Source organism: Anopheles moucheti, chromosome 2, assembly GCF_943734755.1.
Source record: "Anopheles moucheti chromosome 2, idAnoMoucSN_F20_07, whole genome shotgun sequence".
NCBI lineage: Eukaryota > Metazoa > Arthropoda > Insecta > Diptera > Culicidae > Anopheles > Anopheles moucheti.
In genome coordinates this window covers 11,730,398-11,756,192 of record NC_069140.1, presented here as the reverse complement: position 1 = coordinate 11,756,192, position 25,795 = coordinate 11,730,398, and the positions used below count along the sequence as shown (strand labels likewise).

The 25,795-nt window shown below is 43.2% G+C and overlaps 1 protein-coding gene across 12 annotated transcripts in view; it reads right to left on the bottom strand.

Annotated features, from left to right (window-relative positions):
• LOC128296821 (glutamate-gated chloride channel) overlaps positions 1-24,622 on the bottom strand; it is a 52,234-nt gene extending 27,612 nt beyond the window's left edge. For 6 of the 12 annotated variants that reach the window (XM_053032316.1, XM_053032315.1, XM_053032310.1 and 3 more), the window contains exons 1-3: positions 24,561-24,622; positions 23,876-23,988; positions 5,911-5,978 (exon numbers count right to left, since the gene is read on the bottom strand). In XM_053032316.1, the coding sequence (XP_052888276.1) occupies positions 5,911-5,978; positions 23,876-23,988; positions 24,561-24,622 (243 nt within the window). Of the gene's footprint in view, positions 1-201; positions 273-5,910; positions 5,979-18,137; positions 18,206-23,875; positions 23,989-24,560 lie in introns of all 12 variants that reach the window. The other 6 variants (XM_053032313.1, XM_053032311.1, XM_053032320.1 and 3 more) reach the window with 2 other exon arrangements.
• Positions 24,623-25,795: the final 1,173 nt, after the last annotated feature.

The following is a 25,795-nucleotide window of genomic DNA, read 5'->3' as shown; positions in this document are numbered from 1 at the left end:
GACACAACACAAACAAAGAGTTATATTAATGTTTAGGCACTAGCTTCCGCAACAATGACGGACACAAGAGGACGCACAGGAAAACGAAGAAACAACTGTACAAACTGGTGTGATTTGACTGAACAGATTAATTAACGGTAACTGGTTGTTTTATATTTTTTTATGTTGGTCTTGGACTGTTACAAATGCACACTAACTCACCATTTTGTAATCGTCGATTTTTGAGATCGATCTTAGGAACATGTTGACGTACACCTGTGTGGCCTTATCGTCTACGGGGGTGTGTGTGTTTTTTTTTTAATTTGATTTCGGTTGGGGTTGGATTGTTTTTTGCAAGTTGAGTTTTATATCATTATTTTTTTTGGTGTTCCATTGCATTGGTAATTGTTTTATTTTTGCGATGGAGGGAGCGCCGGGCACGTTCAACACAGCGGGTCGACAAATTGAATGTTATGGTGCGGTTTTTGTTTTTCGTTTTTATATATGGTGTTGGCGGGTGTTCAGTTCAACGCGTTTAGCGATCGGTTTTTGTTTTGTTTGTTTACAGGATAATTGTTGGTGGCCGGTTTTTTTTTTTTGTGTGTTTATCGCAAAACCCGGATCGGTACAGCAGGGGAGTACGGAGGTGTGGTTTTTATTTTGGTTCAGATCGAATGTAAAAGCAGTATGCGAACGGGTACGAGTGGTAAAAAAAAGAGAGAAAATTAATTAGCACTGCATATCGATTGTACGGTAGTTGATGACAGGTGGTGGCACTGAACTGGTTTAGCTTTTGAGAGTACACTTACGAACTAAGAATCAACGAAGGAAATCTGAGAATGATTATCATTGAAATACGAAACCAAACATAAATACTTGTACAGAACACAACGTAATATGTAGTCGATAAACAACGGAAAACGATCAACTGAAAGTAAAACGGCAACCCAAAACGAACTGGCAAATGAATGCAATGAATGCATCGAAAGTACTAGCGATACGGTTAGAGTTAGAGTGTGGAGATATCAAATTGCACCAAAACTTATACTCCGCATTACACGAGCGGTGCAGCACCGTACATTCTAAACCGATGGCAAACCTTTTTCCGCGCAAACGGATGCAGACAATGGCGTTCGCTGAGGTTCGTATAACATCTGATGCAGTTTGCTGTTTTGGTTTAACATTGCTGGTACGCATCTAATTACACTACGGTAGGTAATGAATGAATGGTAACGTATGAAACGGCTTTCTTGCATATGAGTTGCATATGATGAATAGGCTTAACAGAAGAAAACCAACACTACGCCCATAACAATGTTGCTTGACACGCTCTACAGTAACTAACGGTAGCAGTTATGCGAGAAATTCCTAATCCAACTGATACTTTGGTTATGCTTGATTGGCAAAATATTATGATTGATGTTTAGCTTTACGTGAGACCGTGTTCCATCGCCAACCCGCAACGGTTGGCTACGAATTGCACTCTATAATCGCCGAATGGGGGACCAACCTTTGCCAAGGTGAAACTATGTGAAGAGAGAACAATGCATTTATTCATATACATGGTCAATAATGGTTTACGTTATGTAGTAAACGCCACTTAAAGAATTGCAATTTTCTACACGCGGACTAATAAGAAGAAACAGTTGAAGGAAGTAGTGTTGATAAATTTGATACACAATTTTATTTCAGAACCAATCTGGTTGGCTAACGAAATAGGACCAACTAGAGTCAATTCTTTTTACAGCGAGAGAGAGAGAGAGAGAGACAGAGAGAGAAAGCGCATGACTGATAGAGATTTCGCAATATAACTACAACGCACGTAGTTTGAAGTATAAGATAAAAAAGAGAGAGAAAGAGAGCGAGAGAGTGATACAAAAATGCAAAATGCAAAAAAGGTTAAAATAAAAGAAAAAGAATTAAACAGAGAAATAGAAGAAGAAAATTTAGTATATCTAAATGTTTGGATGCGCAAGAGAGCTGGCAGAAGAGATAGCGAAAAACAATAATGTTAAAGTAACGGCATAAAACAATAAGTAATCAGTAAAAAAGAAACGTAATAACAAAGCAAGTATAATCAACTATATGCATAAACGTACAGTGACATTCAGTGAACTATTGCATGGTTTGGTTGAGATAGTCGAATGGCATATAACAGTTACCATTGCTTGTAAATGATATTTTTTCCATACTATTAAGCAATTCAGAAGCTGATTATGCACGGTTTTTGTAGGCGGTTTGGTGCGTGTTTTTTACATTAATCGAACTACTATGATGTAAACAAAACAGTTGGAGCGTACGGTCGCTCCAGTGGTCGTGTGTTGTTCGGTAGAAGTCTTGGCGGCGCCGTGGCAGATTCTTGGCGGAAGATTCTTTTCTGCCGATAGAGCTCACGGTTCCATACGGATATTTACATAGGGTTATGGTAGTTTCTTCATCAGTATTATCGGAGATGGTTAAAAAATACTAGCAAAATAATCTACACTTACTCTACTACCTAGAATACCACACAACAAAGAGACACCTACGTGCTATAACAGTAACACTGAAAAAGAGAGAGAGGCAGATTAGATACAATGAACAGCAACGCACAGATCGCAACTAGGTTGAACTGTGCGGAAAATGGAACCCAAAACTTTACATGCCACGTGTGTCGTTTACCCCCGAGGATCAAAAGGACATCACATTGAGATGGATACATCCAGTGACAGTTGCACTCGTGTCGTGAGAGAAAAGGCACTAGGAGACAGATTGGACGCTTATAGCTACTGTTACACTAACATTTATTGACAACGACAGGGTGACAGATGGCTTCGTATCTACACCGATTAAAGGAACTGTGTAATAAGGTCGGTGTGCGTGACCGTACCCTTCGTCTATTTCGTCTGCTGTGTTTGGTGAGCCGATAATTGTTTGTTGGTTTAACTGATATATGATTTAGGGTGATCATATTTTATATTTGTTCCAAAACATTCTACCAGGTAATGTATTATTGCATGGTTAGCAAGTGTAAAGGAAAAAAAACAAGATATATCAAATATAGTTACGCACGCTTATACGCTTAGAAAGATCATTGATAAAAAGCAAGAACCATTTACGACAAAAACACATTCACAATCGAGGCAATTAGATTGAAAGGAAACAAACGAAACATTCGGATAAACTTTACATCAAGTTGGTAAGGGTAGATCGGAGTTTTGAATAATCTTTTAATCTTTTTATGGTTTTTTAAATTATGTTTTCGTTAACACCGAAAATAAAACACACCAGTGTCAAACGAAAACGAGGGAAGATATCGGGAGTATATGAAGTATAAATATCAATTGCCGAACAAACAACAATTTCACACTTTTTTGAGTAAAAATCAACTTTAAACATGGTGAATAAAAGGAAGTTATCGGATATAAATAAAGCAGTGGCAAAAATCGGTACAGACCAATTCACGTGGGATGAGATTGTTAAAGGAGGCGATTTTACAGGAAAATTATTCAAGAGGTGGGAAACTACGCTGTTAACTCGCCGGTGCAATCTTGAAGTAACAATTTAAAACATGGTGAGGGTTTTGCAAACAAAAGCTGTTTGATGTAAGCTTACGATAGATTAAAAAACTAATATCAGCCGTAAACCTTGGATGGTATTTATGCTACAATAAGGGGCTATTAAAGGATGGGATGGTCAGGAACGGTAGTAGAATCAGCAAATTGTGCCTTTTTTGCATGGTGCAAGCATGGAAAAAATATGTGAACCGCACGCACATTGTCGGGCAAATGATATCGAATCCTGCAAGAAAGCCAACGATTAGTTCACTGAATGTTGCATTGATTGGTGCGTCACGTAGCACGTGGTTATGCAGAGCAGAACCGAGAAGAACTCGGCAAAAAGTGTGAAAAACATTTAGTTTCATAATGTTACAATATCCATTTAACCGATTAAAAGTAAACAAAACGAGTGGAAATGAAATCAAAATTCAATTATCCTGTTAGTTTAAAATCAAAAGAACACAAAACAACAAAAGCCAAAAGCAAAATATAAGAAAGCTGGATAGTGAATAAACCTGGACAAAAGAAATGTGAAAAAAGACATTCAAAAATGCAAAAGCAACAAAACGTATGCAAAATCTCAAAAAGGTGGACAAGTGAAAGAAAAGAAACAAATGCATTACTTTTGAGACAAAAACATCTGACTGACTGAATACAAAGACTACACGAAAGAGTACGGTACAGCGCAGAGAAAATGCTTAGTGATGGAAGGTAAAATAGTATTGTGATTTACTGTATTTTATTGTACAAAAAGGGTAAAAGTTTCTGTGACAGTATCAGCTTGTTTAAATCCAGTTAGAGCTAATCGTTGACTTTTTTGTTAGTTTTTTATTTGGTTTCTTTTCAAGGTCAAGGTGTGTTTACAACTACGGTGATCAAACATGGATATGTAAGTGAACGACAGAGATCTAGAAGAAGAGATCATTTGCGTTTGCTCTTGTAACGAGAGAAACAAATCGTGTTCGATTCATTGGGACCAAAAATAGGGAAAGAGATTTCAGAAGAAAATGTAATTCGATTTTATAGACACACATTGCAGTTCGCATATTTTGATTCCAACTGATCGTGCAGATAGTGAAAAAAAACTATACCATAAGAACAGAAAACCCTCTCACTGGCAAATTTTGCGTATCGCTTAAATGTCTACTAATAAATCAAAATAATCAGAGGTTACACTAAAAAAGTATTCAAATATGTCACAATCGAACATCAGAGTCATTACAGATTCTGGAAATAACTGAACGAAGTGTACCGTGAAAAGTAAACAACTAATATAACCCCAAAACAAGAAGTAGACAGTAAAAGAATGAATGTAAAAGAAAACTCACACAACAACTGGTAACTGACTGTTAGTTAAACAAACAAATGCGAAAGAAGTGAAAGATTGTAAAGCAAAACTAGTTTGCAAACCATCATTGCAACATGAGTAAAACAAACGGAAAGACGCGCAGAATCGGAATGAAAACCATGTGCCAAAACTCAAAATCAAATTCATAAGATAATCCAAAGAACAAAAACAACCAACAAAACTCTGATTGGAACTAAGAGGTGAAAGATAAACAATTTCATCTGAGGAACAGAGCTTAACGCCAGGGATAAAACGTAAGAAATGAGAAGAAAAATTTACAAATCAATAATAGAGAAGCCCTACTTAACTTGTACTAACGAAAGCACAACAAAATGGCGGTTTATTGCTTAATTCACTACGCTTACGCAAGGAACACGCGGAAGGAGTGTAAGTGAAGGCACACAAACAATAGCAAACAAAACGCACACACAAGAGCGAACGAGTGGGAGGAGTGTTGAGGCCACACCGAAACCGAGGTTAAACGCAAAACTTAATACGGAGCATTCGAAAGACATTGAATTCTTCGAATAGTCCGTGCCATGTTGTGGTTCGCTCGGAACGGAGCTTTGGCCCGTTGGAGAAGAAAGCCTTTGTCCCCTTCAGTGTGATGTATCGGTGATGTATGGTGACGATCGGACAAGGACAAGAAGGTGACTGCTTTTAGTAGTGTTGTGATCGTGTCATATGTGTGATGAAGATTTTGCAGTTTGCTTCAAAAACGGTAATTGATAGATAGTCGCCGTTAGAGAGAAATACTTGCATTCAAACGAGCGATTTTTAAAAACAAAACACAAAATTGGGGAGTGAAAGGAAGTACACGTGACAATGTGGAGTATGTGTCTGTATGTAGATGTGTGTATTTTTTTGTACTAGGGCAGGAGAGTGATATTTCGAAAAACTTTAGTTTTAACTTTCATTCCGACTGTTGTAGGGTTCTGTTTATCGTTACTGTGCTCTATATGGTTGCGATACGGGATGTTTCGATTTGTAGTTGGGGATTATTTTGTTTTAGAGGAGCTGATACCGTCGCACTTCTACACTTACCATAGTCACGTCATCGATTTTTGATATACTTCTTACAAAAATGTTGACGCGAACAACGGCCGGACCGTCTGTGTGGTGTGCACGAGCGAATCGATTTTATGCGAAAGTAGTTGCATTTTGAGCGACAGTTGAAGTGATTTTTTAGTTACATTGGTTGTGATACGGTATCGAGTAGAGATTTTTTTTTCGTTTGCAGTTCGTACGATTTCGGTTTTTCGTCATTTTTGCAGTCGGTTGCAGTCGACGTTTGTGTTTGACGTTTCCGGTCGTCCCGAAACCGTCGATCGAACGCACGATACCGTTTGTTTTTAGGCGCAGTTGAAACCGTGATGGTGTATTAGATTTTTTGTTTGGTTTTCATTTGTTTGTTTTGCACGATCATCACACAATGAAGTGGGTTTTTGTATGCCACAATCGATAGATAGTTTGTATTGTACATATTTGTTTGTTCGGTTTTTATAGATACGACAAAATGCGTAAAACACACAAAGTTGCACACAAACAGATGACGACAGATGCCCATAATGAAAAGAGAGAAGAGATGTTGGCAGTTGAGTTGGTGGTAGAAAGTTTAGATGTTTGTAGATTAGAGTGGTAAAGAAACAAAAGTCACGGCTGTTGCTGCAGTTGTTGTAAAGATTATTGGTTGTACATAAATCATCATTGAATGCGCTTCGCAAAAGCCAAACAGCCCTAGAAAGCTGTGTTTGCCGTAGACGCTGTGCGCTTCCAAAAATCAAAAAAACCCAAAAACATTAAATGAAAAATGAAAAGACCCAGTTTGTGATAAAATTTAAGAAAAAGTACGAGGAAACACATTGAGAATTTAATAAAAAAAACGGATAGAAATAGTGGAGCAGATGTTTGCATCAAAATCCTGCACGTATCGTAGTAGCCAACTGTCAAATTGCGGTCTCGATGACAGCTCGTTGACAGCTCGTCAATTGGGTGACGCAAACAAACGAAGCCGGATAGTACGCGGGATGCTGGAAAATTATCCAAAATTTGATGGAAATTGTGTGACTTAAGAGCATTTTCCACCTGGTAGGAACAAAGATGGGTGTATGTACAAGGCGGTGAATGTGTTTGTGTGTGTGTGTGTGATGATTTACAGTGAAGTGTTCATATTTTGTGCAAACCAGTCGGTGTTGAGTGTGTGTATGTGTGTGAGTGTAGTGTTTAAGTCCCGGAAGATGTACGGGATGGCAATTTAGCAATGGTTTAAGATTCGTTTGGTGAAGTAAACCGATCAGAAAACAGCGAATACCCTCAGTACGATGAAAACAACGATGCCAACAGGGCGCAACGTTCACGTAGCAATTCGCAGGTCCGTAAACATTACTGTGAAAGCGTTCAATCGAAGCAGATGTGTGTATGTGTGCGGTAACAAGAGAAAACGTGTTTAGTATGCATCAAAGCAGGAAATATTTGGCAAATTGGTGCACATATCATTATAATCAGTGAACGAGATCTTTAAACAGGTTTAGCTACAAAGCAATGTGCTAGTAACACTGGCCAAACGTTGCAAGCTCGCGAAAGAGGGAACCTGTACGCTCGGAACAATATGTACCGGCATCAGTATTTGGCCTGGTAAAGTAAAGGGTAAGATAGCTCACAACTCATTCGCACAACTAACACGAAAAGGTAACGCGTTCAATAACGGTTTGGTTTTTGATCCTCTTTTAGGTGAACTGCCTGGGCAGGAATCTTCTAGTCATGCTCTCCGGTAAGTGACAGTGCAATCAACTTGTAGTGCGTTAACTAATTTCGAGATGTGGACCAGCATTTCACCATTCCACCCGGTATCACACGGTTTGTGGCGAACGTGAGCTAATCCGTACGCGATCCACCCGAAGCACTCTCGAGATGCAATCCCCACTATTTGCATACCCTTTTGTCCCGTGGGTACCAGTTCCATTAGCGTTTATTGAGAATGCTTTTAAACTTTCAAGCTCCCATGAATGCGCTGCCGCCCTGCGCATTCGACCGACCGGGCAGACTGCAGCAACCGAACGAGAACGACGTTAAGGGGCGTTCCTAATTTGGCTTGAAAACGCGTTGAATTTTCAACTCCGGCCTTTGGCGTACAGTACAGCTTTTTTGGTACTTGTTGTTGCTTGCTGTTGTTACTGGCAGTGGCAACCTGATAGTACCGTGCCGAGGGTTTCAGCGTGCTCGAGGGAAATTTCATGCTCGAACCTTACGGCTCATGCAGGTCGTTTTCGGTTGGGTTCCGTAGACCCGTTCGGTGTGGTAGTTGGAGCATTTATTACGTCGAAAAGGGATGTTTTAATTGGACTTCCGTCTTTTTTTTCTGCTCTCTTTGGAGAATAATAAACCTATTTCAAAATGGAACTGGATGGATGGGAAGTGAAGTGTAGTGTAACAGGGCCAAACGACGGCATAGGTGGATCGTAAAAATATTCGCCCTATAAAGACAAACTTTAAACATAAATTTTGGTAGCATTCATCTTGCCCATCGTACAAGCAGGGATTCTCTCACTCTTTATGGCTTGTTATCGACCTCATCGACACTGGGCTGTTGCTTTAAGCGCGACATGTTCCTTTCATCAAACAAATAATTGACGATCTGTGCGCTCAATACTCTGGGTGCGGTGGTTGAAGACGCTACAGTGGCCGGAATTCAATGAGACACCGGAAGGCATCGGTCCTCTCAAGTGTGTGTGTGTGTGTGCTGTTCGAGCACAAGAGCTTGAAGCTCCAAGCTCCAAGCAATTACTTCCCAGCAAACGCGTGCTCGAACAAGGTTCGAGTCGATTATTGTGTTATTTTTATCGTCCTTGTCCTTCTGCCGACAGGCCCCGAGGGGATACTCGGTTCGGTGGTGGGATTATTTTGCCATATTGTCCGGCCAGGCAAACGTCCTCGGAAATAATTTGGCAATGTTGGGAAATTGGACACGATACTGCGCCCGGTGCCGCCAGTCGGGGCAGGGTGGTGCAAGGTATAGAATTGCCGGAGGATGCTAGAATTTATCCTCTCCTAGCGCACTCGAGCGGCCGTTGGTCAAGCAAGAGCCAGAAGAAATGTAGCAATTTCAACGATGTAATTGATATGGTTCCGAGCGATCGCATATACACAGTGATGTGCGTTGTTCTTTCATTATTTTCTTCCACCCGAGTGTGGGACCCTTCAGTGGAGGCGTGTTTGTACATTTTAGTGTACTTGTGTCCGGTACCGAGCCGAAGGGTGGACTTTTTTCCTAAAGGGAGCAATTTTCTTACCACAGTGCCAAAATGTTAGTTGCCAATCGTTTCACCAAACTGTCGAGAAAAAGTACACTTTTCGTTAATATTGATCAACATGTCAGTCTCAGATTGAGATGCAAACCTAGCACACGTACCGGATCGGAACCAAAAAAGGAAGGGAGAAACGGTTCTGATGTTCTGTCTCGCTTCCGTCCTACCGGCAAGTAGGGCAAATAGTTTTGCCAACTAGAAAAGCGGGTTGTGTTTTTCACCAGCTTTTACCAGTTTGCCTCCTGGGGCAAATCATACCCCGCCCCCCCCGTCCAATACCGGCGAAACAGAACCGGGAGGGGACCGGTCTTCTAAATGGGGACCACATGCACCATCACGTTTCGAAGAATTTCAAGTACGTGCCGGTGCATTACCGGACGGATTTGGCCCGACGAAACATGCCTTTTTCCACGCTACCATTTGCACCTCATCCTTTCGGGGGTGTTTTCCCGGGTTTCGTGGATAGCCCCGAGATAGCCCCAGAACTACGGGTACCATATGGCTGGGGGGCTGTTCGATGGTGCTACGGCCAAAAAGTGAAAATTTCTTGCCTTCAACCAATATCAACGATGACGACGACACAATGTTCTACGATACATCCTTCCACCATCCCCCCCCCCCCCCCCCCTCCCCCAGTGGGGATGGACCCTCAGGTTCGTTTTGCAGACGCTGAATTGCTTTTGCCTGAGAGTATGGTTTCACTCATGAATCTCCGGGGATCAAAACATCCCCATTTTCCATTCCTTCTCGTGCTCCTATTTTGGGAGTTGTTAATGGAGAGCTTTCCACCGGTTTTTTTGTTGCAAAAAACCCACTCTCAAAACACTAGCAAACAACAGTGGTACCGAATCCATTTTCGGCAGCTGACGACAAAATGCAAAAGCTCGTTTGGTTCGTTTGCCGTCGTCGACGGACGGACGGACGGACGGACGGGTTTTTCTTTTGCGGATCGGGTGGGTCGAAGGCAGTCGCAAAAAAGGATCCACCGCGAGCATTTGTGAAAGTTTTTGCACCGGACTCACCCGCGTCCGGTCCTCATCTCACCCGAACCGCCGTCTCCCATTATTCCATTAGCGGTTTACGGGATGCGCCCCCGTTTTGGATCGTACGTCTTTTACCATTACGATCGAAATGCGGGAAAAGAACGGGCAATTAAGAGACATTTGGGCGCATGTTTGGTAGCAGCTGGCGGGAAAAGGAATGATGCGCTCATTTCGTTCCTTCTGAAACCCCCGCTTCCGTTCCCCCTGCCAGGGCTGATCGTCCAGTGTGCTTCGGCGTTGAAAGTTTTCTTGCACTGTCACTTTTGCACCCGGCTAAAGCTAAGCATCGATCGATTACGGGCTCATGACCATCATTACCATTCGCTACTAGCAGTTTGTAAATAACAACAATGAAATAATACTTTTAGCTTTCATTCGCGCCCCACGGTCGATCGAAACCGGATGGCAAGGCGCTCGCGCGGCCAAAGTGAAGGTAGCGGATAATACAGCAGGAAACAGAACACACAACTGAGCACAAAAGTTAAGAACCACGGATGCAGCGAAGAACCAGTAAAACGAAGTGGTACAGAAGTGAACAAAACGGCGGAAACTTCTTAACCCAGGCGAAAAGGGAACTAGAACTGGGCAGCACATGCATGCAGAATCACCGAACCATGGGAACGAATGGAAAAGAACGTGTAATGAATAAGCGATGAAACCAGCAGCAAACCAACCATGGAAGCGTATTATCAGCTTTGCGCATTAGCGCCTAGGGGATACGAGAGCATGGGCAGCTCGCGGCGAACAAAAAACAAAAAAGGTGAAGCTAATTTAATCACCGTTTTGCTAGCGTTGGGTGTTGTTGCTTATATGCGCTTTAATGCTAGAATGCGATGATGCGGTGGGGGTGTTTTGTTTTCTGTTCGCGATGAAGTGACGATCTCAAGTCGTTGTGGATGTTAGGATGAAATTTAGTAGTTACATTATGCGCCTTGTTTCCGTGTGAGTTTGAGCACAACTTGAATTGCGCATTTACAGTTTAAATTGTGTTATGAAACTGTGATGAAAGTACAGGCAGTTGTACTGAGGAATGAAAGCGTGGATGTAGCCTTGCCAGAGCAGAAAAGCCTGTCGGGTGTGTAGCGCTTCATGTGCATTAACAGAGTAAATGAGTCTAAGATAATTAACGCTACTTTTGATAGATAAAAAAGTTTCTAAAACAGAATGCTACTTTCGAAATGCTAAAGAGAGCAATGGAAAAATTAAACTTCCCCTAGTAGCGAATGTTTAAAGAGCAATCTTAGTTAAAAATGCATACCCAATCACAAAGCCCCTAAGTAAAGAAAACCGTATCAAGAAATGTAAGTGATATAAAACTAATCAAAAAATGAGAAACCATCCTACAGTAGCAGTAGCAGAAGCTGCGAAGCAAAAGAAAAAAAGCTAACACGGTCAAGAAATGAGAACTAGCAAGAATCAATCAACACATCCGGGTGGAAAAAACTCCATTAAGATACTCCATCAGGAGAGAAGCAAAGTTGCACTGAGCGGGGCAAGTATTTTGTTGACAGAAATAGCAGAGCAGTCACACTGCCGCCTGCCGCATCGGTGGTTATTTCAAACTAGTTCGTTATGAAGCAATCCGTCACGATGGTTAACATGAAGAACTGCCAACTTCCGTTTGCTGCAGCGCAATTGCGCGCACATTTTTACACTCCGTCTCTCACGTAAACGGCTAGTGGTGCTCATTATGGCTGTATGGTTGATTCTTGCACATGATTGCCTCCCAAGCCGGGAAAAAAACCGGGAAGCCGGTTACTAACCGGGGGTTTAAAGTTCAATTACAAAAACGCGCACACATAAAACATAAACGGTAAACGAGAAAAATGAACGGAAACACACACACACACATTAGAATTGAAATGTAAATGGTTAGTCTAAGAAAAACGTTGTAAAAGACCAAACTGCACAAAGAGCACCACACGTGGCAGGCAGGAACTGTGTGAGCGAAAGAGCGTTCCGGCATGGACAAAATGGCGTGTCTCAAAAACGTTAGCGTAAGCGATGTTAGTAGCGTGAGTGGTGAGTGGTGAGTGGTGAGCAAGATGAGTGAGAAACATGGTAGAAAGCAAGGTGTACTATAAATTCTACACCCCAAAACTTCGGGTTCGGGTTGACTTGTGGCAACACAAAAAAACGGTAAAGGTAAAATGTGATAAGTATGACTGAACACCACCACCATGGTCAAGTGTTTTTATATTATCTTCTTCTCTCTCTCTTTTTCGTTTGTCGGTTTTTTTTTGCTTCCTGGCTTCCGTAGCTGCCGCAGCCAGTCCGCGATGTAGGCAGGTGTAAGCGTCTAATTGGCTTTTCCGTTTACCATTGCTGCTAGGACAAGGTGCTAGTACTGCTGCTCTGTTGCTGGTGCCCCTCGCTTTTTTTTTCGTTCTTGTACCACCGGTCGGAACAACGGCGCACGAAATATAAGGTAGCGTGCGCGTGCATCGGCGGTAATCCAGTTGGTAAACTTTTTCATCGCTTTGAAATGGGCAAATTATGAAACGGAGGAAATGAGAAACGAGAGCAACAACAGCAAAAAAAAAAACGGTACCCATTTAAACCGTGCTGGCGCTGTTTCGTGACAAGCTGACGAAAGGGAACGAAAGGGACCGGGTCACAAGCTGTTGCACGGTTTACGATTCATGATTCCTGCAGAATACAGGCCAGGAATGGCTAGTATTTTTAATGAAAATGGGCCAACCCCCGTAAGCCCCCCAGTTGGTCGGGGGCGAGTGCAAAAATGCGCGACCCGTAAACATTTTCTTCCCGCCCCCCGCAATATTAAGAAAAAGAGAATAAGTGGTCGGAGTAAATGTCCGAGAGACGATGGGATGGGAGGAGGATTTGGCGTTGGAGGTTTGCAATCCAGGTGGCAAAGCGCACGGTACAACATGTGTTTGCGTGATTTGTTTATTTGTTCTCAGGATTTGCACTTTGCCCAAGTCGTCGTCAGCAGCAGCATCGGGTGGTATTATGTTGTGTGGCGTAAACCTTGCTGTTAGTGTGACGGCTTAGTGGTTGGCTATGGTACTACATCCTTGCTCTAGTTCTCCTTGCGTACCCAATGGGGAAAGCTTTGCTGACTTTGCCTGCGTTTCGTGCAGCAGCAGCAGCAGCAGCAGCAATAGGATAACATTTGTTTCTGGCTAACTTTTAAAACATCGTGTTTCCGTGTTTGGACTGGAAACAGGTGTGGAAAGCAAAATGTACCAGTAAAGCACAAATCGGTTGCTCGTTTTTACGATAAAGTTCAGAATTCAAGTGTTGAATCTTTCGCTCGTTGTTGGATTTTTTTTTGTTTGTTGCCGTTGTTTCCGTAAAGTAAAAGCAAAGCATGTGCCGGTTCAGAGAGCAACTTTTGTTTTTTGTACGTGCCAACACAACACAACCGGTGTGTTGTTGGGTTGCATATTTTATAAAGCTCAGTGGTGGTGAAAGCAGTGGTACAGCAGCATCAACCAGCATCATGCATCAGCGATCACATTGAATAGGGAATATTCCGAATCCTTCAATGCCCCTTCGTTAATGGTGAATGGTCATGGGTTGTAGTTCACCGGTTTAGGTTTTTATGGTGCATAAGCTTTTCAGGAGGACCGTGCTTGCGAATTTCGATCCTCAAATCAAAAAACCTTGACACGCCATCATGAAAGTTTTCCAAAAATTCTAAACCATTTTTCTTTTGTATATAATTAAACATCGTTTCTTAGACTTGCTGGCTCAATAACTTGTGTCTATCTATAGCCTGCTCTTATAGATGCCCTATGACTTAATTGGTGGTTAGTAAATATCATGGACGTCCAGACGTCCTTATTTTATTAGTCCATACGATGAATGGATGACTCATTCTAGTAGATACTAAAATCAATCGCGTATTACTTTAAGTTCTTCTTCCTTATTGGCACATCAAACTCAAGAGGTCTACACGCCTGCTATTTCTGGCTTTCTGTGGCTTTATTTACTCGGAACCGGATAGTCAGTCCTGCGTAACGAGGATTGATCCGGAAGGTATTATGAACCGGTCCTATCGTGTGAAGACCGGCGCCGATTCCATACGCTCTATTACTTTAAAATAGACTAATATAATTGAATTGGAATAAATGTCAAAGTATATTTTTATTGGAAGTTAGCAATTATTCAACGATTGGTAAGAATGTCTCCTAACACACCTTGGCAGGGTATTAAAAGAGATGCAAGACCTAGATATTGCATACTTTTAGGCGTCTTTGATTTTATTAGCTTCAAATAACATGTTTCTTGAATGTGTAATTTCTCAGAATAGAATTTATTTATATTTTTAATTTCTTTAAACAAGTCGAAATTAATTTAAAAAGAACTGTGTAATAAGAGATCCAACTGTCCAAAGCGTTTAAATATTGGTATCTCTCTATTGCAAGAAGTATTTATGGTGTGCTATAAGATTAAAGCTAGACCCCGGTGCGATACACGAGTGTGACAAGGGAAACAAAATTAAATTTATGGCTTCAGCTTTGGGAGCGAGCCTTGCGTAAACGGCTGCCGTTTCCGTTTTTCCGTGGAAGGAACCCACTGTCACGGTCAACCATCATCGGTGGCCACATATGCAAATGTGTGCCCATGTGTGCTGGCATATGACAACTCGCCTGTCATCAGAGCGGAAGGCAAATGTTTCATTAAAACTCATCCTCATTTTACGTACGTCACGGGCGTGCGGGGAAACGGTCATGGTGTCTGCTGCTGCTGCTGCTGACGGCGATGATGATCGTAATAAGTGGGAGCATTATTTTGCGGTTCCACCATACTGCCCAAAAGCTGTCAGAGGTTTTTTTCACGGGCGCAAACTGTGGTTGAAAAAGGGAAAGGTGGAAGACAGCATCGGAAACCGTCCCTCCCACAATCAAGCAACCGAAATGAAGCACCCAATTTGGGAGATCGGTCCTTTTATCGGGGGCTGTACGGGGGGAGAGGTGAGACTTCAGACGGGGGTGGATGGATGTTTAATATGCAAGCACTTTTCTTTTCGGTGGTGCAGCCCCCACAACACCCCATCGAGCGGGTGGCAATGAGCGAGGAACATAATAATGCCAACCGGGGTTGGGATGAAAAAAAAAACCCCAGGGAAACCAGGGAAAAGAAAAAGCGTCCCACTGTCCTGGGCACACACCGGCGAGCTTGCGTTCTGGATTAAAGGAAGCGCATCGTGAGCGTTTGGTCCCGAATGGGGGATGGATGGGAACACTTGATGGGGGCGATGAGGGTGTGTGCGAGAGAGAGAGAGAGGAGATCTTATTTATTTATAGGATTCGACTGCAGTCGTAGCAGTGGTCCCCAATTTGTGCCGGCCGCAGCAATTTGAGGCATCGAGCTGAAATGAAATGAATAAATGAACGCCCGGAGGGGTCGCCCGTTCGCCGTTTTCAACAGGAGATTGCAATTCTGTGGTTTTGTAGTTGAGCGCACCCGGTCGGAACACTCCCGGAGATCCCCGGAGGTCCCCGGGGGGAATTGTTGGAAAGGTTGGAAATACCGTTTGGTCTGCGGTGGATAGCGGCAAACACCTGCAGAAGCACTAGAAGCTCCACAACAAACGGCAGCGAAGAGCAGCAGCAGAGAGCGAAAAAAAAGAGGAAGTGTACGGTGAGCTAATCCGACTGAGTGTTTGACTCCCCCCTGCACACCGCACTCCGGTCCTTCCCACCCCTCTGGGGAATTGGGGTGGGTCGGGATTCGGGCTAAAGATGATGAAGCCTGGCGCCGCTGGTGTCATAAGCCGAGGGTGAAGGTGTGTGCTTTTAATAACACTGGTCGGGCTCTTTAATCGATGCAGCAAAAGCCCCAACGGTGCTGCCGGTGATGGTGTGAAACGGCGAGGGTGAGATTTTCCGTATTGCGGATTTTATTACTTGTGTTTCTTGATTTTCGTTTTTTGCTACTCTCTCTCTCTCTTTCTCTCTCGCTGAAGCTGCTTTCGCAAAGCGGGGGGGAACATTTTGCATGTTTACACTTTTTGACCATGGCGTGGTGCAGACAAAACATATTTATGAAATGGGCAGATTCGTACGGCGTGTGGTATGGCTGTATGGCGTCAATGAAAATGAAACAAAAAGGAAGCAGTCAACCACCGTCATTGGGTGGTCGAGCTTGTGAAATGGTTTTTGATTGCTCACAATGTCGATATTTATTTTGACGTTATTTACTCTCATCCCACCTGGTGCGGATGGTTGGATGGATGGATGGCCGGATTAGTATCAAGTTTTCCTTTTTTTTCTTAAATCCTGTGAGCTACCAAGCTGTGTTAACGTTTAATTGTGATGCGAATGAGGTTGATGAACCCTGCCCGCTAAGGTGGTACATGAAGTTGATGAACCCTGCCCGCGCTAAAGTGGTTCAATGCATACTATGATCGGAAGATTTATCTAACGCTAGTCAAAAAAATATTGCTTGCGGAGGCAATACAAAACATGACCGGGGAAACGCAAGCAGCAAGACAGGAAATGTTAAAAAAAAATAGACTTAAAAGGTTAGCTGATAACTGTAAGTAGTAGTAAATGAAAACGCCACAACCATGGAAGCAAAACAAACTAACGCTAGAGTTGCGAAACGAAAAACTTGCGGGAAAAGCCATCATTCAAGGCGAGATAAATGCACGCGCAATCAAGCTATTAGATGAATGTGAATGTTCGAGAAATACTGTAAAACCGTGGGATGCCACTAACGATTTCGAAACCCGGTTGCCGATCCGTAATGGTGTAATGGATTTTGTTTAAGTTTTAGAAGTTTTACCAAATTTAAAAATTCTTTTCTTTGAAGCTTTTCTACTTCACGTGAATACCATTTCGAGATCGGGTTGCGGAAAATTGCCGTGGTGGCATTGAAGAACGTTTGAAGATATGATGGGGATGCGTACTGCGTTGCTCACAGTACGTATGGAGAGGTTAACTTTTAAAAAATTCAAAAAATGCAACGGCTAAACCCATTCGTGTCACGCATTTGCTGTGTGTTACTACAAAACTGGGGTGGATCGCAAGATCGCAAAAGAAGTTATCGAGCATAATGAAAAAACAGAAAGAAACGCTACTACGCAAGCGAACGCCATAACATAATGGCATTTCTCCACTGGACTTCATTTCACTGTTCTTGGGAGGCTGTGTATGTGTGGTGACTAGCTGGCGATCTCCGATTACTGTGGGATGTGATTTTAGGCAGCGTTGGAAAAGCGTCGTGGGATTTAATGAATGTTCCAATTTGGAGTTCTTTAGCTCAATTAAATTTGTATCTATCACAACTCCCCGGATCCGCGATGATCTTGAGCCAAAGACACACACGCACACAGCAGTGAGCACTAGTTTTTGTAACGCTATTTACAAAACAGCAAGATCACAAAACAAACCCAAAACGTATTAGTCTACTACGCGCAAGCGAGTTTTAAAAAGGACGCAACGGGAATGCAACGAACGAAGTTCTAGAAAACAGAACGCTCGTGAAGAGCAAGAAGGAGCAAAAGGACATAAAAACAAATGCGACCCGAGTAGAACAAAAAGGGAAAAGTACGCGAGCGATATCCACCCAAACCCCCCCGGGGGCTAATGTGGGGCCAAGGAATGCTGGCAACTACTCTAACAACAAAAACAAAGTAACAGTAACGTGTTGTTGCGTTAAAGGGGGTTGTGATGGGTTGTTTTTTTTTTGTAAAAGCGAAATGGCGGAACTATTAAGAACGCATGATGTGGTACGATCTTGTTGGATCGCTGACGCTAACTCATTCATTCCGTTAAAGGATGTGATTCGGTTTTACGTGTGGTTTTTGCTCTAAACAGGCGCAATGGAGGAGATGCGAAAGTTCGAACGGAGGGATTGATTGTTTGTTGTATTTTGTTTTTTTTTTTTGGGGGGTATATATCATTGAAGGCATTGGTTTGGTGTGGCAGAAGACAAAACGGAAACTTACCATCTTAATGTCACTGATGGTCATAATGCTTCGAACGAACAGATTGATACGAACGATCGCCGGACCATCTGGGCGTTGTTGGGGTTGTTGGGGTGGGTGTTTTTTTTTGTTTGTTTGTTTGTTTTGTTCGGGGTGAGATTTGAAGAACGTGTGGAATTTTGTATTTTTGTGTTTTGTATTTTTTTGTTATCGTGAAACAATGGTAAGAGTGTTTTTTTTATGGAGGTTCATTTGTTGTTGTGTATGTGCGTTTTGATAGGAAGGAGGAAGTTTGCAGTTGACGCCGGTTTGTGGATCGTGACCGATTCCGTTCGGTTCGGTTCGATTTTTTGTTTGTTTTACAACGAAGAAAGCGACAAGGTTCGACAGTAGTGACACGAGCACGATATATAATGGTTTTGGCATTTTTTGGCCGTGTTGTTGTGTGTTCGGGTGTGTGTGGGTGGTTTTTTTTTGCGTTCACACGAGCGCCATTCAGGAAAAGAGAGAGAATTGAAAAAGAAAAATGGTCAAAATATTGTGATTTTATTTGTATTTGTTATTGTTTTTTTGTTGGTTATGCTTGTCGTAACGCATAAAGTAAGGGTGCTGAAAAATGGTGTGCAAAAGTTGGTTCTCGTCGTACCCACTGCGGAAAGTGAGTGAAACTTGTGGAATTATCTTCCAGGAGGAGCATTTTATATCTTCCTTCACGATACCAACCGTACCAGATGGGGACGATTTATCTGCTTTTTGTTTCCGCCCACAATTGTTAATGGTGTTCAGTACCATTAAGCGCAATATAACGAAAATCAATTCCTGCAGATTGTAGGCACAAAACAGAACCATACTGTGCCAAAATAACTTTACCTTTAGCGTGCTCCTCTGAAGGTGTGTGACTTTAAACAGAGCCAAGCTAATGTGTGTACTGTGCGTGTAAAGCGTTTTAAACGTCTTATCGTAAGGGTAACTGTCACAGCCAACCGTATGAGTGAAACGTCTGACGTCTTTGCGGCTTTTATGTGAGGTTATGTTTGACAGCTACTTACTGCAGCTAATACGTATCGATTGATGTACAGTTTGGGGAATATTCTAATGAAAACTGTACAGCTTTCGTCACCGGTGGCGTGTGTGGGGGTATGGGTTTATTTGTGGTTACTATTTACACCAGACACGTGTGTACTCGGGTCTGTCGTTTTGTGGTGAGAGTTGGTTGCTGGTGCGACGGTTTTTTTTTGTTTTTGGTTGTTGTTGCTGCTTTAATTGCGTGAGTGAAACCAAAACTAATGTACAGTGGCGGAAGTACAGACATTCCAAAAACGATCGGAAGCTTATTTACAACGGAAGCAGAAAGCGCTTTTTTGCCTCTAATGTACATCACTAGACGAACGTCACCGGTCTCTGCACCACCGTGCGCAATATACCAGGGCTTACGCAAACCGGGCAGATTAGCCACCCTATCCGAGATCCTAAAACTCTTGCCCATATGTACAGTGCACAAGCTACATGTGTTTCATCTTTAAACACCGTTTTCTTGGTGATTCTTTTTTCTGTCTCTCCTTCCTTTCGGACACATCCATCTGGGACCAACACGGTGAAGGTGGCCATCATTCCAGGTCCCTGTCCCAGGCACGTAACCCACCACAGCGTTCACCGTGGAACATTTTATGTTCGTCTCGGCATTAAACTATACACTATACACAGCTCCGTGGTACCGCCGGACCACATCCAGCTCGTCGCTTATTTTACGACGCCCGTACTAAAAACTATCCAATTGGGCAAACATCCTCCCGTTCGCGTTCCGTTTGGCGAGAGAGGTGGGTTTTTTGCGTGCAGACATGCATACCGAGAGAAAGTTTTACGACCACACACCCCCACATAAGTGGTGGCCCACATATTGCCGGCGATTTGTATTCCCGGTTCCTTGATGGGAGCGATTTAAGTCAAATGTTTGTCTGAGAGTGCAATAATATCATCGTTTATGGCGTTGCAGGACAAAACCACGACCTGCTACTGCCACACCGGTGTACACCGTGTGTGTGTGTTGACGAAACCGTTTAAAGATTAATGCCCAAGCCATCTAGGTCGATTACGGTGGCTGAATAAAGGTGGTTGTATAAAGAACATCCCTACCGTTCGCGCTGCATGTGGGGGGCACGCGTTTTGGCGCGCTTTTAGGGGGAACGGCAGAACGGCACTAAGTTGGATGAGAAAAAAAATTCCAATAGCGCACGAACTTTGCTTTGAGGGGGGTAGTTTTATTATTTTTTTTTTTGGTGTAAAGGAGCGCATTTTTTCCTTCCCCCCACTCACTGTTAGGGGTTGGGACAATCGTGAAAAGAAAGGTAAACACCCCAACAAAAAGTAAACAACAGCTACTGTGGTGAAAGGTGTGTGTGTGTGTGTGTATGTGTGGCTTCAGTTCGCCACATAAGTCAGGCGGAGTCGGGAACCACCGAACTAAAGGGTCCACCGCTTTGACCTTCATCAATACCCCGTAGTGCAAGTTTTCGTTGTTTCGTTCACTTGGCTGCACACGGTTGCGCTATCGTCTGTGCCAGTACAGTAGGTGCCAGTACAGTCTCCGTTCTACAGGGGCAATCTTTCAGAAAAATGACCAATGGCAAACAATGGGCTGGAGCAGACAATTTGCTTAACTCGCTAATAGGTCGAACAAACTTTTACTTTCGCACAGCAGCGGGCCAAACTCTTTTGCGGGCAACTCTCGGGGCAGTGAAGGGGGAGGTTGTAAGTTGTTTCCAGTTTCCATCCCTTATTTGTGTTCTGAGTTGCCCCCCCCCTTCTCCCGAACAACCCAGACTGGGTATCAATTTAAGACAGGCAAAAGTTGAAATATCTTCAGGGAGTGCGCGCTAATGCCTCCATTTTGTTTGTTGCCTGCTCTTCGCTTCTTATTTTGTTTGGCGTGTCCAAGATTACGGACAGAAAAAAGAAGGTTTTTTCTTTTGTTAAAAGGCATAAAGACTGTTAAGAAGAGGGGAGTGGGGGAGGGCAACCAAAAGGGAGAAAACAAATCAACCACAGAACCGTTGAGGAGTTGCCCGAAAGCACCGAAAGCAACTAACTGGTTGTTGTGTTCCGAAAATGGACAGTAGTAGCGTGGTTCGTTTTTTTTTCGTTTTGGGAGGTTGAGGATGGATCACGACGCTGGCAGACGAACACACACACTTTCTCGTCCCGTTTACGTATAAGCCCGTGTACGGGAACATCATCCCAAACTGAAACTTGCACGATGAGCTTAGGTAAATTACGGTTGTGGCTCAATTTGTGTCCGCCAGCCATCCCTAACCTCAAACATGGTTGCAGCGGTTCTGATGGAAAGGGTCTTCCCAGCAAGTAGCACACCAACACAAAGTCTCGTCCACGTCCACGTTGTGTTGTGTGGTTGATGGATTCGGGAAAAAGTTTTCCATTTCAAGCTTGAAGCAACATTGAGCCACAGGGTGGTAGCAGCCACTCACAGCCCCATCACAGTGCTCATCAGCAGTCGATTTGGTTGAGCGAAATTCAAATAGCTGATTTTACATGTCCGCTACAACCCCCCCGATCACTATCCAAAACTGCAGCCTAAAACACGGCAGGAAGGTACAAAATGTCACTTGCTGGCTGCGCCGCGCACAACCACCCGGAAAGGGCCGGAAGCCATTTTGCAGGGTGGAAGCTTCTTTTCGTAAGCCATCCAAGAAGGTAATGGGAGCGAAACTCCGAAACACACACACATACCCCTCACCTTCTCTGGGAGATCAGGGGCTGGGTGGTGTCGTGAAGTTTTTTGCCTAATTTGGCAATTTGTATGATTGAAGGACGCACGGCGTTTGCGTTTTGAGCGGGGAGAGTTTTTATGTGATTTTTTTTGGCCCCCACGGGTAGGAACCGGGGGAGGAAAAAAAATGTATCCGAGTGTATATCCGAGTGTCCACAACGTCCGTGTTCCGTTGGGTCGTGGAAGTAAAAGTTGTGTTGGACGCTTTTTAAGAAGTAATGTCATTTCGTGTTGTTTTGTTCCCCGCTTTTTGTTTTCGTGGACTTCGCTGTGTTACTTCTTTCCCAAAAACAGGGTTAAGAAGGCAAATGGCAAAAGAAAACAGTGTTTTGTAAATGTGTTGTTTTAGACGGACATCTTCTCATCCTCTCATCTCAGGAGTGGCCATCCTGATCACCTCAGTGGGTTTTTTTTCTGTTGGTGGTTGACCAATGGTTAGGTGTCCACTGTGTTAGTGTTCTGCCATCAGGTTGGAAGGTTGGAGCAATTTGTCCGCATATCGCTACCGACCCCGTGTGTACTACCCGCTGCGTTTACCCCTTCCACGAGTACGCTGTCAGTTTGCTAAAATTTGCTCTCCATCCCTGCACAGCTGGAGCTTGTGTTTTGCGACTGCCATTTTCTTCCTTTCCATAAGAGTGGGGTTATGTTTTTGGCATCTCATTTACATGCGATTAAAATGCACGGCACTACCAATACGAGCCCCCCCACCCCCCGTGGGGTGTGGGTCAATTCCCCTCCCCCTCAAAAACGGTTACTTAAACAAAAGGGACAAGAAACTTTTCCCTGGGAAAATGAACACTAAAACTTGTGGGTGATTTGTTTTGCAGAGATTGTTTTTTTTTCTCTTCTTGTTGCCTGCAGTGATTATTGTCAAGTGGTTCGGTTTTCTTGCCCCTTCCCCCCCCCCCCCCCCCCCCCCCCCTTCTCTTTAAGGTGGGTGGGGACAGATTTCCAACTGATTGGTTCGAGTTGGGTGTGTTTTAAATCAGAACGCAGGCAGCAAAAAAGGGAGCAAAACAAAAGCTGTCACTCTACTGCAGCACCGGGATTAGAGAACGTCTAACCCCCCTATCCCTTTTTCGGGGAAGTTTTGGGAAAGAATTCTTGGAAAAGTAGGGCGAAGGAGCGAAAGAAAATCGTTGCCACAGCGCCCAGAATCGTTCAACCTCCGTCAAAAGTTCGAAAATCCTTCGAGAGTTGCCACTGGTTTTTTTCTGTTTGTTTGGTAGGACATTTTTTGTTTGTTTGCTGTGCGGTGTGCTATCAAAAGAGAGTCACTTGTTGGTGTTAAATAAAATACTTCCACCAGCGGAGCACGAAAGTTCTCGTCGGCAACTTTCGCTTTCACATTTGATTTATTTTCGCGATTTTTTTTTCTTGCTATGGCGAACCAGTTTTGGGTGTCATTTTTAAATTATGGAACAAAAACCCCTGATTGGGACCTGATTGTTATCCCAAGGAAGGACATTCGATATTCATTCACATGTTCCATTTGAGTTGTAAAGAAACGAACGATTGTGTAGTAATGATACGTAGTAGTATGGTGAAAGATAGTTAGAACTGAACACATCAACTCGTCTAGGCCGAGCGATGTTAATAGGGAACTTAAAATCAGCTGATATGGCAGATACTGCAAATACACATAATCTTCCAAACACCACTACCGCGCGCTTATATGCGCGGTGGTGTTAAAATAAAGAAATAATCGAACTATAAAACTCAGATTGTCTACACCGAAGCGAATTACGATTACTCTTTTGTACAAATTAGCCAACAGAACTGAGCGAATTTTTCAATCCACACTAAGTAACAAAACTAAGAAAATGAAATGAAATGAAAAAACGGCATCGAATGGTCGCAAAAACCATCGGGGCAGACGTAAATCAAAAGCTAAACTGAAGGGCAGAAAGTAGAATAGAACAGGCCGAAACCGAGTAAGCGAAACAAAACTGGACACAATGGCTGGCCTTACCGGTTCCGTTGATGCCCGACGGTCGGATACGTGCGTCGTACTTGCCGGCGCCCAGAATTTGATCTAGAATCTTCTTTTCCTTCTCGCGAAAGTTAACTTTGGCATTGTTGGCACTGGAAATAGGGGAGGAAAGAACCGAGGAGTTGAAGGGGTTGTGATTTGCTTGCAGTTTAATTTAATTTAACTATATTTTTTCATTATAGAATTACTTAGTATAAAATCATTATGATCATGTGAGTGTTATTCGTTTCTTGCAATTGAAGGTTTAAGGGAGTTGATCGCTAAGCATGTTTTGAAAATATCGAAAAACAGATTTAATTTACTAGAAATTTGAGGATTCAGATATATCTGAAAAAGATTATAATAGTTTGCCAAATCGGACTTTAAGCAAATCCGTATCCAGATTGATTTGAAGTTTCTCTCAGATGTTCTCTACACAATTTACTAGTATTTTCTATGAGTTTAGGAAAATAATATATAATAACTAGTTTTTTTATATTCTTCTAACGTATTATTGTATGTTGGAAAAACTAATTTCAACTATTAATACGAAACGGTTTTACAATTGAGCATTTTGTCTGGCAAATTGCATAACTTTAGGCGCTTTATATCAAGTAAGGCATAGTGTTTCTGTGTGTGTGTGTATTGTTGCTTAAATTTCGTCACATTCTCATTATGTACTTACAGTGATGCACTGCACAGGCAAGCGAAGTAAAATATGGCCCAAAAGAAATGGCCCGAGGCCATTCTGGTAACGTTCGATTACGGATCCTGGAAAGAAATAAAAAGAAAAGCCAAAGCGGCGATTGTGAAATGGGGAATACAGCGTACCAAAGTTTATGCGTTAAAAGCTCTAGGCAGTTGTAAATGTCATAAACGACTGTTTTATAAAGAGAAACGGTTCGCTCATTATTAGATCGTAAGATGGGGGCAATTGGGTATGGGGAAAAGGGCACGGTCCACCGGTCCAGCATTCCAGCATAAGTTGACACTAACTCAGTTTTATATCAGTCACTTTACTTCAAAACGGTTCCTTCCCTCCCTCCCTGTCCCGGACGACGACCGATACCTTTTATTTCGCCCGGAGAAGGTGCGACTTCTTCTCGTGCTGCCAGATAAAACGCAGCGATATAGCTAAACGAGCTTTTTAATACCATCTCCCCCATTGTGGTATGGCGACAGCAGTGGACAGTTCATGGCAGAATCACACACACACACACACACCCACAGGCGCAGTACTCGATGCGCAGAGTTTATTACCGTCTTCCGGATCGTCGTCCGAAAAGGGTTGTTATAAAGCTTCGGGTACTCATCGTTACCCGGTCTCGATGGGAAATTACAAACGATCAGCGTTTTGGGATGGCGTTCTAGTGTCTCTCTCTCTCCCTTGCCTCCCTCTCGGGTAACGAGTGCGGCTGGGCAAAACTGTTCCGGCTCGGATGGTGTTCTGCTACCATCCGGTTCCGCCCGGGCGTCACTGAAGGTGAAGGTGAACTATTTAAGGCATTCTGCTGCTGCACAATGGTGAGGAAGAAGGATGGCGACGGATGGCAGCAGTGCCTTTTTATTGACAGATACTTATCAGCGGTAGGTTTAAGCGAACCTAGCGCACTAGCTCCAACTCCAACTCCGAGACGAGAAAAAAACCGACTGAAGGAAATAACAAAAAAAATGTCTCTTGGAATGTAATAGGAAGCTGCTTCCGCTTCTTCCGCTGATCATTTTTCTTGTTGCGCAACAGCGTAAAGTAAAAGCCACATCAAATCTCATAGCTTGTGGGTAGCCGCGCACTCCACCCAAAATGGGATTTCATCCCCTGTCCCTGTGCGTGTGGCTTTTTTTTTCGTTTGGGTTTTTCCACTTATCCACACTATAAACCTATCGGGAATAGATTGAATTGGGTGTCCCACTGGGTGGATA